The following is a 16,202-nucleotide window of genomic DNA, read 5'->3' on the forward strand; positions in this document are numbered from 1 at the left end:
ACGATATTTTTTAATACTTCAACATAACATTTGATAAATGAACCTTACATTTTTCAGTAGCCATAGGTGTGTAGATTGGAACAAAATCTGGTTTGGTTCTTACCGGGGCTTTTACTGCCTGAAAAATCTGATTTTGTTTACCACGCTCGGAGGTTAGTGCTTGCCTGGTAGGTCGCCTATTTCCAACCTTTCTCACGGCACATCAACCGTTAGACCGAGAATTCTCATCGCAAATCAAAATTCCATTGGAGCTCCAAGCGGAATCCACCGTCTTGGTTTGTATAGAAATCAGAGATGGCAAAAGTACTCACTTCCCGTAAGTAGAAGTACAAATACTCTGGTAAAAGTAGAAGTACTGATTTAACTTATTTACTCAAGTAAAAGTAACAAAGTACAGGTTTGGGAATTTACTTAAAGTATAAAAGTAAAAGTAGTCTTGTGAATGACAACCATTTTTTATGCAACGGTACCTGGACCATACAAATGTTACTAGAGTGCAAGAGTGCCAGCCTCTCTTTTTAAATCTTCCCATAACCTGTTGGGCCATTTCTAGGCTTTCCCCCCCAACATTGCACTGCCTACTTCAGAGGGCAGTGTGTTCTTTTGGCCTACCATCAAATGCTGGACATTTTTAGAAGGCTAAGATCCTGTAGTTTCTTAGAAAGCACTGGCACAGAGTTACAGAGCCTAGAATATAGTTTTTTTCTTTCTCCTGGATAACAAGCTTCTCTGAACTGACCACATTTCAGCCCTGTAGGTCACTTGATATGATTTTAGAAACACAACTGAGCCCTAGCACCAGGTCTTGCGAAGCTGTGTGCAAAAGTAGATCAATATAGAATGAAAAATGAGTACTTTAGACCATTTTTTGCCACGGTATGCTTATGCATTTTGTAATGCCCTGGAAACTCCCCAAAATGTATACTGACAATAAAAGTATGCATTTCTGAGGTTTCTTGTAGACTATTTGGATTGTATGTCAGGTTCTGATATAGAATGACTAAACAAAATGGAATAATTACACAAAAGTCTCCATTTTTGCATTTTCTTTGTTGGCTTCATGGGTGTGTATAAGATGGACTATAATTCCTATGGATTCCTGTGAATATTTCAAGACCAGGAATGTAGTGGTAAAATAAGAGGTGGGTAAACTATGAATTCTGTGATCATGGTAAGGTGGACTGCGCCATGTGGTATCAGATTTTTAGAAAAGGCATTTAGAACATGTTTGATGATGGTGGAGGTTATTGTCCAGTGTTTATAACAATACAAGTGGCATTAAGTGGTTCATAGAGTGTTGATGAGTGTAAATATTGTTATTGTGGATAATACAGTGTGATTTTTTTAACAGTTGTAATTGGTGAATAAACTCTTTTGAGAGGTGGATAAACTCTAATAAGAGTTGGATAAACTGTGTTTACTTGCGTTTAGCCTCCACTACATCCCTGTTCAAGACCCAATGCTGCATACTTATTGCTAAGGATATAGGCTACACTGCAGCTAGAAGTTAGGGAAGCACCAAAGGCGAGGAGAGGAGGAGGGCATTTTTGACTAAATTTAATTAAGACATACTACTATGTGCTAACGTTAACGTTACTACCATCAAGCTGCAATGATTTGCTGCGAATGAATGCCGCCCAAATCTGTCGAGTCAAGTGGTGCGTCAAGTGCAACATAGGCTATATTCCCATCCGCTATTGATGACGCGAAAAATAATAACGGTAACTCCACTGAAATTATTTGAAACTAAAGTAACGAGCCAGTTTTGTAAAATTTAAGGAGTAGAAAGTACCGATATTCGTGTTAAAATGTAAGGAGTAAAAGTAAAAAGTCACCTCAAAAATAAATAGTAAAGTAAAGTAAAAATATCTGAAAAATCTACTTAAGTACAATAACGAAGTATTTGTACTTCGTTACTTCCCATCTCTGATATAAATAATATTAAGCAGAGGTGGAAAGTAACGAAATACATTTACTCACGTTACTGTATTGAGTAGTTTTTCTGTGTATTTTGTATTTTTTAAGTAGTTTATAAAATCTGTATTTTAAATTTTACTTGATTACATTTTGAGTGAAGCATTGTACTTCGCTAAATCAAAAATTCCATCCGTTACTTGAGTAAAAAAAAAAAGTTAAGACTAACGAAAACAGAAAGGGAGAGAAAAAAATGATTTGGAGAAACTAATCATTGCGGAGATATTTAAGCAAACACCATGGGATTTCATGTTTTGACGTTTGTGCTCACCTTTCTCTGGAAAGAAGTTTATTAGCAGTTGTTTCCCCTCATTTTGATGTCTCTCTTTTTCCTGTTTTGGCCTTTGTTTTGGGTAACCTGACTTTCTTGGAGAAAGATATTGCACCAGCAGCACAACAATTAGCGGTCTACTAGCCTACTAGCGATGCTCAACTAATAAACTAAAGATAGACTATCTTATGAATCGTACAGGCAGACTAAACCATTTAGCTCTTTAGCAAGGGAGAGTGAGAGTGACCTTAGACAGTTTTCACTACAGTATGTTTTGTATACAAAATCCAGTCAGTCAAACTTTAAATTTCGTCTGACATTCATTTTGTACGGAGCCCCTAAGGGGACTTGAGCAAAAAAAAATCTACGTGAGCACATGAAACCAAAAAAGTTTAGTTTCATGTGCTCACGTGAAACTTTCATGTGCGCACATGAAAGTTCCACGTGCGCACATGAAAGTTTCAGGTGAGCACATGAAACTAAACTTTAGATTTTTTTTTTGCTCATGTCCCCTTAGGGGCTCCGTAAATTTGAAATTGAATTTGGAAGTTAAAATATTCAGGTAAATAATTATATGGTGGAAATAAGTATTGAATGCTTACTTTTTTTTTCAGTAATTAGCCTAAACTTCCAGTGAGTATATTCGAAATTTTCACCACACATTATATTAACACACATACAAAAAATCCAAACATAAGAGTTATGTGTAATTGTCACAGCCACACCAAGCTCTCCATCAACCACGCCCACTCTTGACTCTACTGAAAACACTGCTTCCCGCTCACTCTCCCCTGTCTACTAACAGGCCACACCTGCCCTCGTTGTCCCTCGTTTGTCCTAATTGCCAGCACTATGTAAACCCCTGTGTTTGTTCACTCATTGTCTGGCTTCACACTGAGCTACACGGACTTCAGCTCCTTACTGCTTGAATCTTGCAGAGAAGAAACCCACGAGTTAAGTTGACTTTTGTGTTTGCCTTTTGGACCTTTGCATTTTTGTGACATCGTTGAACTCTTGCCTTGTTTCCCTTTGAATTGATCCAGTAACTCCTATGTTTTGAAACTACTCCATCCTCTGAGAATTGAAGAGTCCTGTTTTCAGTTTCTATGTTTTGAATTCCTACAAACCAACAAGTAAAATCTCAGAACTTGACTTCTCTGTGCCTTGAGTCTGTGTCTCGTAACAGTAATACAGTGGAATGACACAGGAAAAAAGTATTGAACGTGCCTACGCCTTTGTTTGTAATGACTGCTTCTAGACATTTCCTGTATGACAAAACTTATTAGTCGCAGTATCAGGTATGATTTTGGCCCATTGTTCTAAACAGATTCCAGGGGTCCCTCTTGTTAATCCTGATCTTAAGTTACTTCCAGAACTGTTTAATTGACTTGGCTGCCTTCAAGTCTTTCTGGAGCTTTCTCTGAGTGGTCCTTGGCTCTTGGAGTTGACTATCCTTCTGACTCCCTGGTCAGAAATATTGCGAAGAGATCCTCTGCATGGCCGGTTGATGATGCAGTGATGTTCCTTCCACTTGCAGATAATGGCTCCCATGCTACTTACTGGAAGATTCTGAAGTTTTGAAATGTATCTGTAACCAGTTTCATTGATATGTTTTGCAACAATAAGGTTGCAAAGGTCTTGGGAGAGCTTTTTGCTTATATCCATCATGAAATGTTTCTTGTGTGACACCTTGGTAATGAAAAACCTTTTTATAGCCCATCAATATGTAGGCTACTAACCAAGCTTATATTAATTTGCACAGATAGAAAGGATAACTAGTCTCTTACTTATTACAGATTCCAGCTCGTTCCTTTCCTTGCCTTAGTGCTTTTTCTTAGCGTGTTCAATACTTTTTCCCTGTGTTATTCCACTTCATTACACATGACTCTACTTATGGAATTGTTTGGATTTTTTATGTGTGGATTACCTGAGTTATTACTAATGCCTGTTGAAAATGTTGTGCCCCCCATATTCCACTTTTCAAGGGCCCTCTCCTCCATTGGGGCCCTATACTTCCCACTTTCAGTTCCACCAGTTCAACACCCTTTAATCTGCTGAATCTGCTCGTTTCCAAATATAAAAAAAACTCTCTGCAACTCAACATTGGCCTGCCTGCCTCAGCTGCCTGTGTGCTGGATTACTGTTTACTGCAAAGCGACCAAGGATGAGTGCAACTAACTTTGAAAATCAACTACTGCTCAAACTTAAAGGAGAACTCCGGTGATTTTTCACATAGATCTCCATTTCTCAACGTCACCGAGTACTGTCGGTCTGAACAAAACTGAAACAATCGGTTTTACCTAGCTCGAGTTGCTGCAGCCAGCAGCTAAGCCAGCCATGTTCATGCTCCCAGTGTGTAGCGCTGTAGCTGCAGCAACTCGAGCTAGGACCAAAGTCCTTTTAGGCAAGTACCTCCACTCGGCGGCCATATTGCAACGCTTTTTGGGTTTGCGTGTGCGTAAGGCTTCACGACACCAATGTTGCTCCAGCGGTGAGATCACAACAGTTGATTGGCACGATGTCTTCATAGCACACCACATTATTGGCTCAATGTATTCACAACACACCACATGATTGGCTCAATGTATTCACATGTCGACGTTTTGCCGCGGAAGGGTTGTGATATGTGTAGACAACTGTCATATTGCCATTACAAACTAACCCCATGCATTACTATGGGATTTTGAGTGCTGTATCTCATTAGATCTCCTTATTTAGTCTCTGGTAAAACTGGTTGTTCTGGTACCCCCCCCCCCCCCCCCCCCCCAAAAAAAAAAAAGTAACTATAACTTTTACTTTAAGTACATTTTAAATGAACTACTTTTTACTTTTACTTGAGTACATTTTCAGATTGGTATTTTAACTTGTACTTGAGTAATATTTCATCAAAGTATTGGTACTTTTACTTGAGTACAATATTTTCGTACTTTTTCCACCTCTGATATTAAGAGGTCGGAAATACGGGACAGTCGGTAGGTGACGTTCCGATTTGAACTTAGGTGACATCCCATTCTTAATCCACAGGGTTTAATATGACATTGGTCCACCCTTTGCAGCTTCAACTCTTCTGGGAAGGCTTTCCACAAGGTTTAGGAGTGTGTTTATGGGAATATTTGACCATTCTTCCAGAAGCGCATTTGTGAGGTCACACACTGATGTTGGACAACAAGACCTGACTCTCAGTCTCCACTCTAATTCATCCCAAAGGTGTTCTACAGGGTTGAGGTCAGGACTCTGTGCAGGCCAATCAAGTTCAACCACTTTTGCTTTTACTGGTCATACTTAATGTTTAGGACAAGTATGAATCGTTTTGAGTTTTTTTGTAACATGGTAATATGAACTACAGTTGTATGTGACGTCACTGGTTTGGGCGCCTCATCTCTAACTGATTAAAATGGTAATTTTTGAATGGGTTAAAATATGGGTAAGGCTATTTGCACCCCTGGTACAATTAGCAGTGTATGCTATTCGTACCCTGGTGCAATTAGAAGTGAATTCTATTCGCACCCTCGTCTGGTACAAATATCGATGTATGCTATTCTCACCCCGATGCACACAGCATTGTGTTCTATTAATACCCCGTCTGGTACAAATATCAGTGAATGCTATTTGCACCCCTGTGCATTTACTCTGGCATATTGATCACACAATGTAATAAAAAAAAAAAAACAAGCAACATGTTTTTGTTACGTCACAGTGTGTAATAGACACTCTGAATAAGGTATGCTGTTTGCATCAATGTATAGTTAGAAGTGGATGCTATTTGTACCCTGGTGTATATTGTAATGTATGCTATTTACACCCTGGTGCATGAACTAGCTCTGATTATTTTTCGATTTGTCACAGACTGAGCTGTGACGCACACGCGCACGTAGCGCGCAGGCGGCCATTTGCCGGCATCTTTAAATCACTGCTGCAATGTAACATGCCTATGATAAGGCTTTGCAGTTGTCCAATATGGTCAATCTATTGTCTCAATTGTGTTTCATATGACACGCAGAAGCTACATTCATGCATTGTTTTGCTCCAGTTGAAAATGTTTCTGCATAATTTGTCAGCTGTGATCAAATGCGTTCAATAAATTCCTCTTTTATGTCATAAATATAACATGCCCATGATTGATGCTTGTATGGTCAGGCGTATCTAATCTAGGCCTCTCTTATGTTCAATCAGATTCGCTTTGCCCACCCGTTTTTTTCTGTGCCCACCCATTTGAACATTTCTGGCTACACTACTGTTAGAAAAGAAAGTGATAAGTCATAAGTGTACTATTCCTACAAAACAACTAGATACTAACGATGTAGAGCAAGAATAATCATGTGGTGGTGACACTGTTCCAGTGAGTAAAGATTCATTTTGTAATCTAAGAGGATACATTTCGCGGAAACATGAGGGTGTGCTACGGAGAGCAAAAAAAAACGTGAGCAATTTGAATATGCTTCATATCAAGTAGAAGGCTATAAAACTTGGATGCTAAGCCTGTATTCTTTTGGCAATTAATCCCGATTGATCCCTTTAGTTGACGTTGCCAAGCTTGTTTGTTGTTGCACCATCAGTGTTGCAGTCTTTTAAAATAAATGTTCTGAGTGAAATATATTGCCGCTGCTCTTAGTTCTTTGCAGAAACAGAAAACTCTAAAATATAGTTTATAGTTACAGAAAACTATAAAATAATCTAAACTTCATTCACTCTCGGTGTATAGATCAGGACAGACTTGCGGAACAGGCTGCACGTCAACAGTCTGACAGCCTGCATGAAGATAAGCATTAATGGTCCAATAGTAAAACAGTGCAATTACCAAAGGGCCCTTAAAATTATCTTTTTAAAGCCAAGGAGGACGGCTTGTAACAATGCTAGTTGTCAGCTCTGCCATAAGTAGTGACCGATCACATTTGCACTTTTTTTTTTGTTTTGCCCTTTCTTTTGCACTTGTTCTATAGTTTGTTAAAATTACACATATTTTGAAATATTTGTATACTGTTGTATAATTTGTTTGGTAAACCTTGTGGTGATTACCTTTATGTGTGGTTAACTTGTGTTGTGCTCCTTCTCATATTAAAGCGATGGTTCGGAGTAATTTTACCCTAGGGTCCTTTGCACCATGACCCGAGCCAAACACCCTCCCAGAACCTTTTTTCCCTTGGTCGAACCCTGGATAGCAATTTCAGCAGAATATGTTATGGTAGTGTGATTTAATAAACACACATTGTTATTTAACATTAGTCTGGTCTTGTCTGTTTTAATGTGTCGCTGTTGTCCATATAGTGCTACTATGCTAGCGGCATATAGCTGCTAGCTAGCATGCTGCTAGGCGCAATTGCATAAGTTATTGCTAATGTCTATTAGTGCTATACATATATTGAAATCACGTTTGCGATGCAAACCTTGATTAAGGTGATACTGGCACTGGTATTTCAGTCAATGAAGTCAGTGAAGCACTCGTCTGCTATGGTAGCTACCTACAACTTTAGCATGGTGACTCACTGATAATTTTAGCTGTGCATTAACTTTGCATTTTTCCCAAGTTTGGTCTCATACGTAACTTTAGTGTCTATCTGCCATCTTTGTAATGAAAGCCTCGGCATTTTAATCACTGTTTAAGTCGGTTCAGACAACTATTGGCATCTGTTTGTGATTTATTGTGCTAACGTAACTTAACTGTATGGAACTTAGTCTTCTATTTTGTTTGTTCTGCAGCATCAACTTTTATCGGCTGGATTCTAGCATCTAACGTTACGATTGCCTCTGTTGGGTTTGCTTGATCAAGTAAGATACTTTCCGGGTTGTTAAAATGTAATGTGAACACATTCCCGTAGCATTCCAAAATAGACCAGAGATGCTTGTACTATATGTATATTTTGGGATTGCAATAACCATAATGATATCGTTATGTAACAGCCATCGTTTCGGGGACTCTGATGACCGTGAAGAGCCAGAAAATGGTGACTGCATCTCTGAGGTACCTTCCAACTCGCCTGGTCAGTATCAGTTGAAGCAAAGTCCTTTTAGGCAAGTCCCTCCACTCGGCGGCCATATACCAACGTTTTATGGGCACTCATCGGGCACAGTCTTTGGGTCGAACTGCGCGTGCGCAAGGCTTCACGACACCAGCGGCGTGCTCCAGCGGCGAGATCACAACACATGATTGGCACGATGTCTTCACAACACACCATATGATTGGGTCAATGTATTCACATGTCGACGTTTTGCCGAGGAAGGGGTGGGATATGTGTAGATAACGGCCATATTGGCGTGACAAACTAGCCCCATGCATTTCTATGGAGTATTTTTTGAGTGCTGTGTCTCCTCATTAGAAAGTCTCTGGTTGAAGCCTGAAGCCCAAGCCAATTGCACTGGCAAAGTAAGTAATAATCTCTTAACATTGAAATGACTAAATCATAATATTAATATTAGAGATATGGTTAACATTCTTAGTACTAAAGACATTCCCCTCTCTTTGTATCTATTCCTCCAGCTCCACCATCTCGCCGAGTGCCAGGCAGCCGAGTCACTACCCCTCAACCTGGAGAAAACTGTTAAGGTAAAGACTGATCTCTGAAATAATATTGAATACAGTGGCCCCATCTATATTAACACAGCAGTAGTCACTCCATTTCAGATCAACAGATTGCATCTGCATTACCATCTCAGATTTTCTGCATACTTTATCCTTTACTTTCAAAATCTCAGCCAAATATTTTGTCAGTTAAAACATCTGCATTCATGCAATATTGCCTGAAAAGTTCATTCATTATTATCAGATTGTATTGAAACACATTGATTTCAATGTCAATCCATTCATGGAGTTGATATAGATAGTGCATACCAAAATATTGAAACCTACAGATTCATGTCCAGCATGACCAGAGATTTGATTTTGTTTGCCATTGTTTGGCCCTGTAGCTCTCAGCTTACCATGGTTAACAGATCACAACCATTTATCTCCCTTAGCACCTCACCATAGGGCAGGACCGCAACACTCTTCATCACCTCAACTGCATTTAACATACGGAGAGTTACTCAAGGTAGGGACTGATCTCTGAAATATTAGTGAATAGAAAGGCCCTGTGTGTATTATCAGTCATGGTTAACAGATAACTACCATTTAATACATTTTTTTTTCCCCCTCTCGCACACCGCCCACCTCACTATGGGCCAGGAACGGCAGTCCCTCCTCAACTCCCTCCACCCCCACACCAGCCCTCAACGTGCAGCGAACAGAGGAGCTTTGTAAGTCATGTTTCTTTTTAAATTTAATCTCCTTAATACCTATCTCATATATTGTATTGTGTAAGCATACTTGGCTTTGGATGCTACATACCATAAACATATCTGTCTGTTTGATTACAGGTGCTGTGAGGAAAAACATGGTGACACGGTCTGCCACGGACACTGAGGTCACCAAACACGCAATCAGGTGTTTCAACCGGCGGTGGATCGGGCAACGAGGAGATGTGTTCCGCCTCCATCCACACAAATGGAGTAATAGGAGAAATAAGCATTAAACAATCTTTTTATTGAACTTCTTGTCATTCACCAGTTATTCATTTTCTGATATTTTAGCTGTGCATAGCGCAGTATTTCATTGAATTTGTAGCCTATTAGATAAAATATTTCTGCAATATTTGTAGCCTATTAGATAAAATATTTCTGCACTGTCTGCACTAAATTAGGTTTTGACCACAAAATGAATGTAAAGTAGCCTAGGCAATGTAGGCTACTTAACAAAAACAGAATAGCTTATAACCTGTAACTTTCCATAAATGTCCATTTTATATTTCCATTGAGTAGTGATCACGTTTGTACAGTAAATTGATGTCTTGACTTAAACCTTTTCTGTTAGGTTTATTGACAGTGTTAAGTTAAAAATACGAGGCAATGCAGATTAATCGTAGGTCTATATTGCTGTAGTAGCCTAGGCTAGGCCTAGTGATAGTTTTACTTTTATCCTATAGTTGCCTAGTTTTATCCTACAGCAAGAACAGAAGGAATTTTGAAAATGAGATAAACGGGTCCAAAACGACCCGGGCCAGATGAGCCTTTGAGTCCGTTGCGGGTCCGCAGCGGATGTATGTATCAATTTGCGGATCCCAAACGGACCCGCCGCGGAGGTAAGGTTTTAATCGCGGATGCGGAGTGGATGCAGTGCGGAGCCACGGCGGGTCCGCGATCCGCCTTCGTAGCGGATCCGTTCCTGAGAACATCTGGAGTCCGATACGGGTCCGTTTCGCGGGTCCGTTCTGGAAGCCGTCATACCGCCGCGGAGTCCTTTTGCTGTGTGGGTTGCTAGGATAATCATGTTGGTTGATATGGTGGTTGCTAGGATGACATTACAGTTTTGGTTGCTAGGTTGTTGCTAGGGAAATTAAGATGGTTGCTAGGATGTTGCTAGGCTACATATGGTGGTTACTATTCTAAATAACACAGTTGCTATGGTGGTTGCTAGGGTTAAAGCCAAATCATGTGTAGGTCATGTCACATTTTTTTTAAAGCTAATCCAAGCCAATCCATGTGTAGACAGGTCATGTACATGGTCTATTGTGGTTCTACAAAGATTTGTTTGACATGGATTGACTTCAAACAAAGCCCAGCCCAGCTTCATAGTTATGCAGCTGTCAGATGGCTTAGAACTCTGCCAGGTATTCGCAATCTAGAGTGACAGTTAGAGAGCTGTGATGTCATAGAGGGCCAATATTCCGCCATTCATTTAAAGAAGTGATTTGTAGGATTGTTACCGAACGTTCTGTAGGCCAAAATCAAAACACTGGTGAACATTCTTCTGGAAAACTCCCTGCTGGACAGATAAGCCTATGTCACTCCTTGGACTCACGTATTGTGCACATGCGCATATACTCTTTTTCTTTTGTAGTTCGTTGCCAAACACGAGTACAGCTGCTCTTAATGTTGCACGTTAACCATATAAACGTTCTGTTGTGTTGCCGTGTGCGTTATTGAAAACGTAAGTGTACAACTATTTTCCATACTGGTGTTAGATTTATCTTGATTTGTGTAGTCAACATGACGGTATTTTACTTTAGTAGCCTACAGTTGCAGTATAGCAACTCGCGATAGTGTTGCCAATTTAGTTGTGGAAGCACATTTCACCGTGATATTCGCGCCACTAGTCGGTCACATGACTATTGGATCTGAAGGCTGTTATGCTCCATTCGTGGTCTCTAGTGCCATCTAGTGGCTAATGTTTATAAAGACACGGTGCAACTCCAGATTTCTATTGCATTGGTTTCTGTTGATTCCTATTGCTGTTCAGCATTTTGGTTGTTTGCACAGCAATTATTTATTGCATGGCAATTATGTATATTGCAGAGTGAATATTGTTTAGTGCTCATTAGTCTGTATATTGTGTGCATACATATGTATATTTATGTATGTTATATTCTTTATGTACCATTTATATTTATTTATTCTGTATTTCTTTATTTACAGAAAACCAAACACACTCACACAAACACACCCCCACTTAAACACACAAAGAACACATACCATTGCAAGCAACAAGCACTTTATTCACCTGCTGGAACTGGATTTCAATAAATCTGTTGAACGAAACCAAAGGTTGCAGCGACTCTCTTACCGGAGTACATAGCTAGTTCGGGTAGCGCCAGCGAATAACGCACACGGACTTCACAGTTCTCAAGACTACCAGACGCGAGCCTCTTCTGGGTTGCCAGATGTAATGAAGACTTAGCTAACGTTAGTTGACCTGCAGCTGCTTTAACGTTTCTCCAACCATGACCCAGCTACACATTACGGAAACATGAAAACAAAAAATACCTCTCTAACCAACGTAACATATTTAGCTGAAGTTAGCGATGCAGATGAAGTTTAGCCTAGGCTACCTGTTGTGGAGAAATATGGCCAGCTCTGCGTCAGACTTGATATTCTTCGTTTGACGAAAACGTCACCATATCAGGAAGCTCCTCCGATGTCCACTTAATTTGTTTCATGTTTTAATTTTGGAAATGTGCCTGCCTCTCGTAGGCGTTCATGACTACAACTGACAGCTGTTGACAGTTGGCCTTTGCTAATTTGGCAACCCAAACAGTAGGACACGCTAGCCCATTATTAATACGCTATTCTAGAATGAATAGTTCAAAACATAAACGAAAATTCCAAGAGATTCCGCCCCGTAACACTTTTTTTTCCATGGGTTTTACGGGGTTTTACGGGTTAGAGTAATGTTGTCAAATAAGCCATTACTTCAATTCATCGTGTTTCCTTACTCTCTGACAACATATGGTGATCATTTTTGGAATGGTTACAGTTTATTTTCCATTATTTCCTACATACTGGACCTTTAAATATACCTAATAAACATTCTACTGGGTATAACAGATCTTTGTAATCAGTATAACATTAAACACTATAGTTCACTCAAAGGCATCCATGTCCCATAGTTATAAGTGTCCATATCAGAAATGAAGGACAGGGAAAAAGGAGAACATTTTAACATCTTAACAAAGATAATCTACATGAGACTTTATAATGCTAGCTAAAAAGTCAACAATAGGGCTGGGATAAACAATAATTTTTTAAACGATTAATCTAGCGATTATTTTTTCGATGCATCGATTAATCTAACGATTCATTTTTTCAATCCGATTCGATTTCGATTCGATTATTGATTATCTCCCCATTAATTGACTAATAGCAATTTATACATGTTGATTTATATATCTGAATGAAAAAAACATGAATTCCTTAACATTGCAATATATGTGTATTGCTCTTAAAATTCCAAAATAAAATACTATACAAGTGCAAAGTAATGCATTCTTAGTCAGAGGTAGCATTCAATAAAGTTCAGTTATGTATAGGTCTAATTGAGTGCCTGTCACTTTAAGACGTTCGTTCCCTTGCAATTGTAACACTAACGCAGTTAAAACGCAGCTGATGTATGGATGCAATTCATAACGTAGATAGATAGATAGAAAGATAGATAGATAGGCCTACTTTATTGATCCCCAGGGGAAATTCAAGAACTAACGTAGTTAGTTCAAATAACAGTTTGTACTTCTCCTTGGGACAAGCACTTTTGAGTCTTGGAAAACACTTTTCCATTTACATCGGGATTTTGCAAACATTCAGTGTCCGAGTCAATAAAATGAGCCCTGAGAAACGAAATTGACAAGCAGCTGTAAGTAAGCATGCTAAACTCAACATCCAAACAGTATTCTAACGTTAGCTTTGAGATACTGCTTGATTGCATAACTTAACTAAGTTTAGTCTCCTCAATGTACTATGTTGTGATAAGACCTTAGCAGAGTTAACTTGACTGCAGCAGTTTTGAACAAATTTGCACAGCATGGTCGTGATGCTAAGCGGATTTAATAGCAATTAAGCCAGCCGTGTTCTATGCAATGCTTCTATGTGGCAACAACTATCCTTCAACAATCGTGAATATTTTGTGTTAAATGCACATGCAGAGGAGGGGCAGGGCAGGGAAAGGCCGGTTTTGTGGCGCCCCACCACAGATTAGTCAACGTATGGGAAACACTGAAGGTGTAAAATTCAAAATATTTGGCAGCACGCGTTTTGGGTCTGACAAATCGATGCATATTTTTTGAGTCGACGTAATCAATTACGTTGTCCCAGCCCTAGTCAACAAACTATTGTTTATGTTTGGAAGACAAGAGTGATTCAGCCTAGTGAATCAGACAAACGTCCAAGACTCACAGAACCAGAACATTAGGTGAGCTCCACGGCAGTCGATGATTGACAGACCGATATTGTAGCCACATCAGGACGTCTCCGGGCCTCCTTCTACAATCTCCGACGGCTCGGATATCCCTGCGGTGGAGGCCTGTCGATTTGCGATATGCTCTTTAACGAACGTGCTGGCCTCCAGCGGCGACTTGAATTTCTGCTCTGCTCCGCTGAATGTGAAACGCAGCGTCGTGGGATGAACCAGGGAGTATTTCAGATGTGTGGAGAAGTTTGGTGTGATATTGACCTAAAGTGTGTTGAAGCATGATACCGAGTGTGAACTTTTGTCTCATAGCTCATCTCAGCTTGTCCCCTGCACTCCGAAATCTGGCGCTAATTAGCCGATGCTACCAACAGGTTTTCAATGGGGGTGCCTCGGCATTGGGCTAGCCATGCAAATATGCTCATTGTAGCTCCACACTTCATTTGTAGACTTCGGAGGGCCCTGACATTTAAAACGAGACATTGAGAACTTTGAAAAAGCACTGGTAGTTTATTTACAAGACGATTTATACACTTAGACAGTACCTTCAGGAAGTTTACCGTTCGCCGCCATCTTAAATTTAGTCACGATAAGTCGAGCGACGAGTACGAATGAACAGGTGTGATAAGGGATCAGATTCCAAAAATAATTCTGTGGAAATGCATGGATTCCAATTGCTGCTACTGGAAGCAACTGGAATCCATGCATTTCTACTGAATTATTTTTGGAATCTGATCCCTTATCAGACAAACAAATTAGGTTGGTAATGTACATAGGTTCGACATAAGTCAGTTACATATACATATTTCTTCATAACCATTGTGTTAGTAAAAGGATTGAATGTCCTGTCAATTAAGTAATGTGTGACTACTAGCTGTCTTTCCCATTGGAACCAATGATATAATGCTAACTTGTCTTCCCCTAAAAAGGGGCGTGAATCTGTTCAAATGCATTCTATGACGTTGCACCGGTTGTGACAATAGACTGTACATAAACTACTGTTAAGTGACATAGCTGGCAGCAAGATGTAACCGACCGTCAACTAGCATAACAGCTAGTCGTGTCGTTTCATTATGTTGGTGACGTACATTAATCGAGATGAGAGATGTAGTCGACTGAGCGGATTTGCACAAAACTATCATAACTTTTAAAGTCTATTGAACAACAGTACTTTCTTGACGTAAAGAATTATCTTTTAAATTCACACACATCATATGTGAAATTCATGGCACAATTCGAACGGGACCAAATAATAATTGTTATCTCTCCATTGACTCCTGTTCATATTTTTTCGAAAGATAGGTCCCATGGACCGGAAGTAGAAGGGCTCTCTATAGCCTAGGCCATATTCAATGATCTCAGAACATAATACAAATGCCGGAATAATATTTAAATAATAAATTGACATACGCCTTACTCTGCTACAATCTTTATGTTCTTTTTGTTTTATCAATGTGTTTAAAATATATTCACATAAACTCTGTATGTAAGATATTAAATGTCCTGATATTTTACTTTTGCTAATATGTTAGTATGTTTAGCTTATTACACATGTTATATCAGTTTGGCTAACAGAGCAACTTTTATAACTCTTCAGGTTTGCAAAGTTTAGGTTCTCTTTTCAACAACATAAAAAACATCACAGTCACATCAGATGCAATTAAAGAACTTAAGGTAAAACTTACCTTCAACTCGCCCTCTATGTTTTCCGTGTTTTTTTCCATGCTTGCCTTCTTGCTTCTTTTCATGTTTCTTTTTTAACTGATCAGACAAGCAAAACATTTTATACATATTTTAAATGTTATATCAGTATAACCCTTAAACAGGTTTTTGTTTGAATATTACAAAAAACAGATATACTAGGCACAGCAATAATACCTCAGTCTGTTTGATGAATAAGAAGAAAAACAACAGAAGAAATAACAGTCTGGTGTTCATGATGATTCTCAACCTAAGCAATGCCAGTTGAAGTTAAGAACCATGTTTGCAGTTCTATCTGGGTCATTGCCCCTTTATGGGAGGTTGAGTATTGATTTCATGCACTTATTTGTAACTATGGTATGCGGCAAGGATTTATAACATTACCGTTTGTCCCACTGGAGCCCTTTCCTTCATTTTCCAACTAAAATAATCTATAATATCTTATTTAGCAAAATGCAGTGCTTTGTAGATTTCAAAAGAAATACACATTTTCCCACTCACTGTGTTTTAGAATAGAATAGAATATACTTTATTGTCATGCCTGCATGA

The 16,202-nt window shown here is 39.2% G+C and overlaps 1 protein-coding gene across 1 annotated transcript in view; it reads right to left on the bottom strand.

Annotated features, from left to right (window-relative positions):
• LOC121685478 (hyaluronan-binding protein 2-like) overlaps positions 1-15,955 on the bottom strand; it is a 96,541-nt gene extending 80,586 nt beyond the window's left edge. The window contains exons 1-2 of the mRNA XM_042066042.1: positions 15,831-15,955; positions 15,638-15,713 (exon numbers count right to left, since the gene is read on the bottom strand). Of these exons, the coding sequence (XP_041921976.1) occupies positions 15,638-15,713; positions 15,831-15,890 (136 nt within the window). The 5' untranslated portion in view covers positions 15,891-15,955. The remainder of the gene's footprint in view (positions 1-15,637; positions 15,714-15,830) is intronic.
• Positions 15,956-16,202: the final 247 nt, after the last annotated feature.

Source organism: Alosa sapidissima, chromosome 16 (assembly GCF_018492685.1).
Source record: "Alosa sapidissima isolate fAloSap1 chromosome 16, fAloSap1.pri, whole genome shotgun sequence".
NCBI lineage: Eukaryota > Metazoa > Chordata > Actinopteri > Clupeiformes > Clupeidae > Alosa > Alosa sapidissima.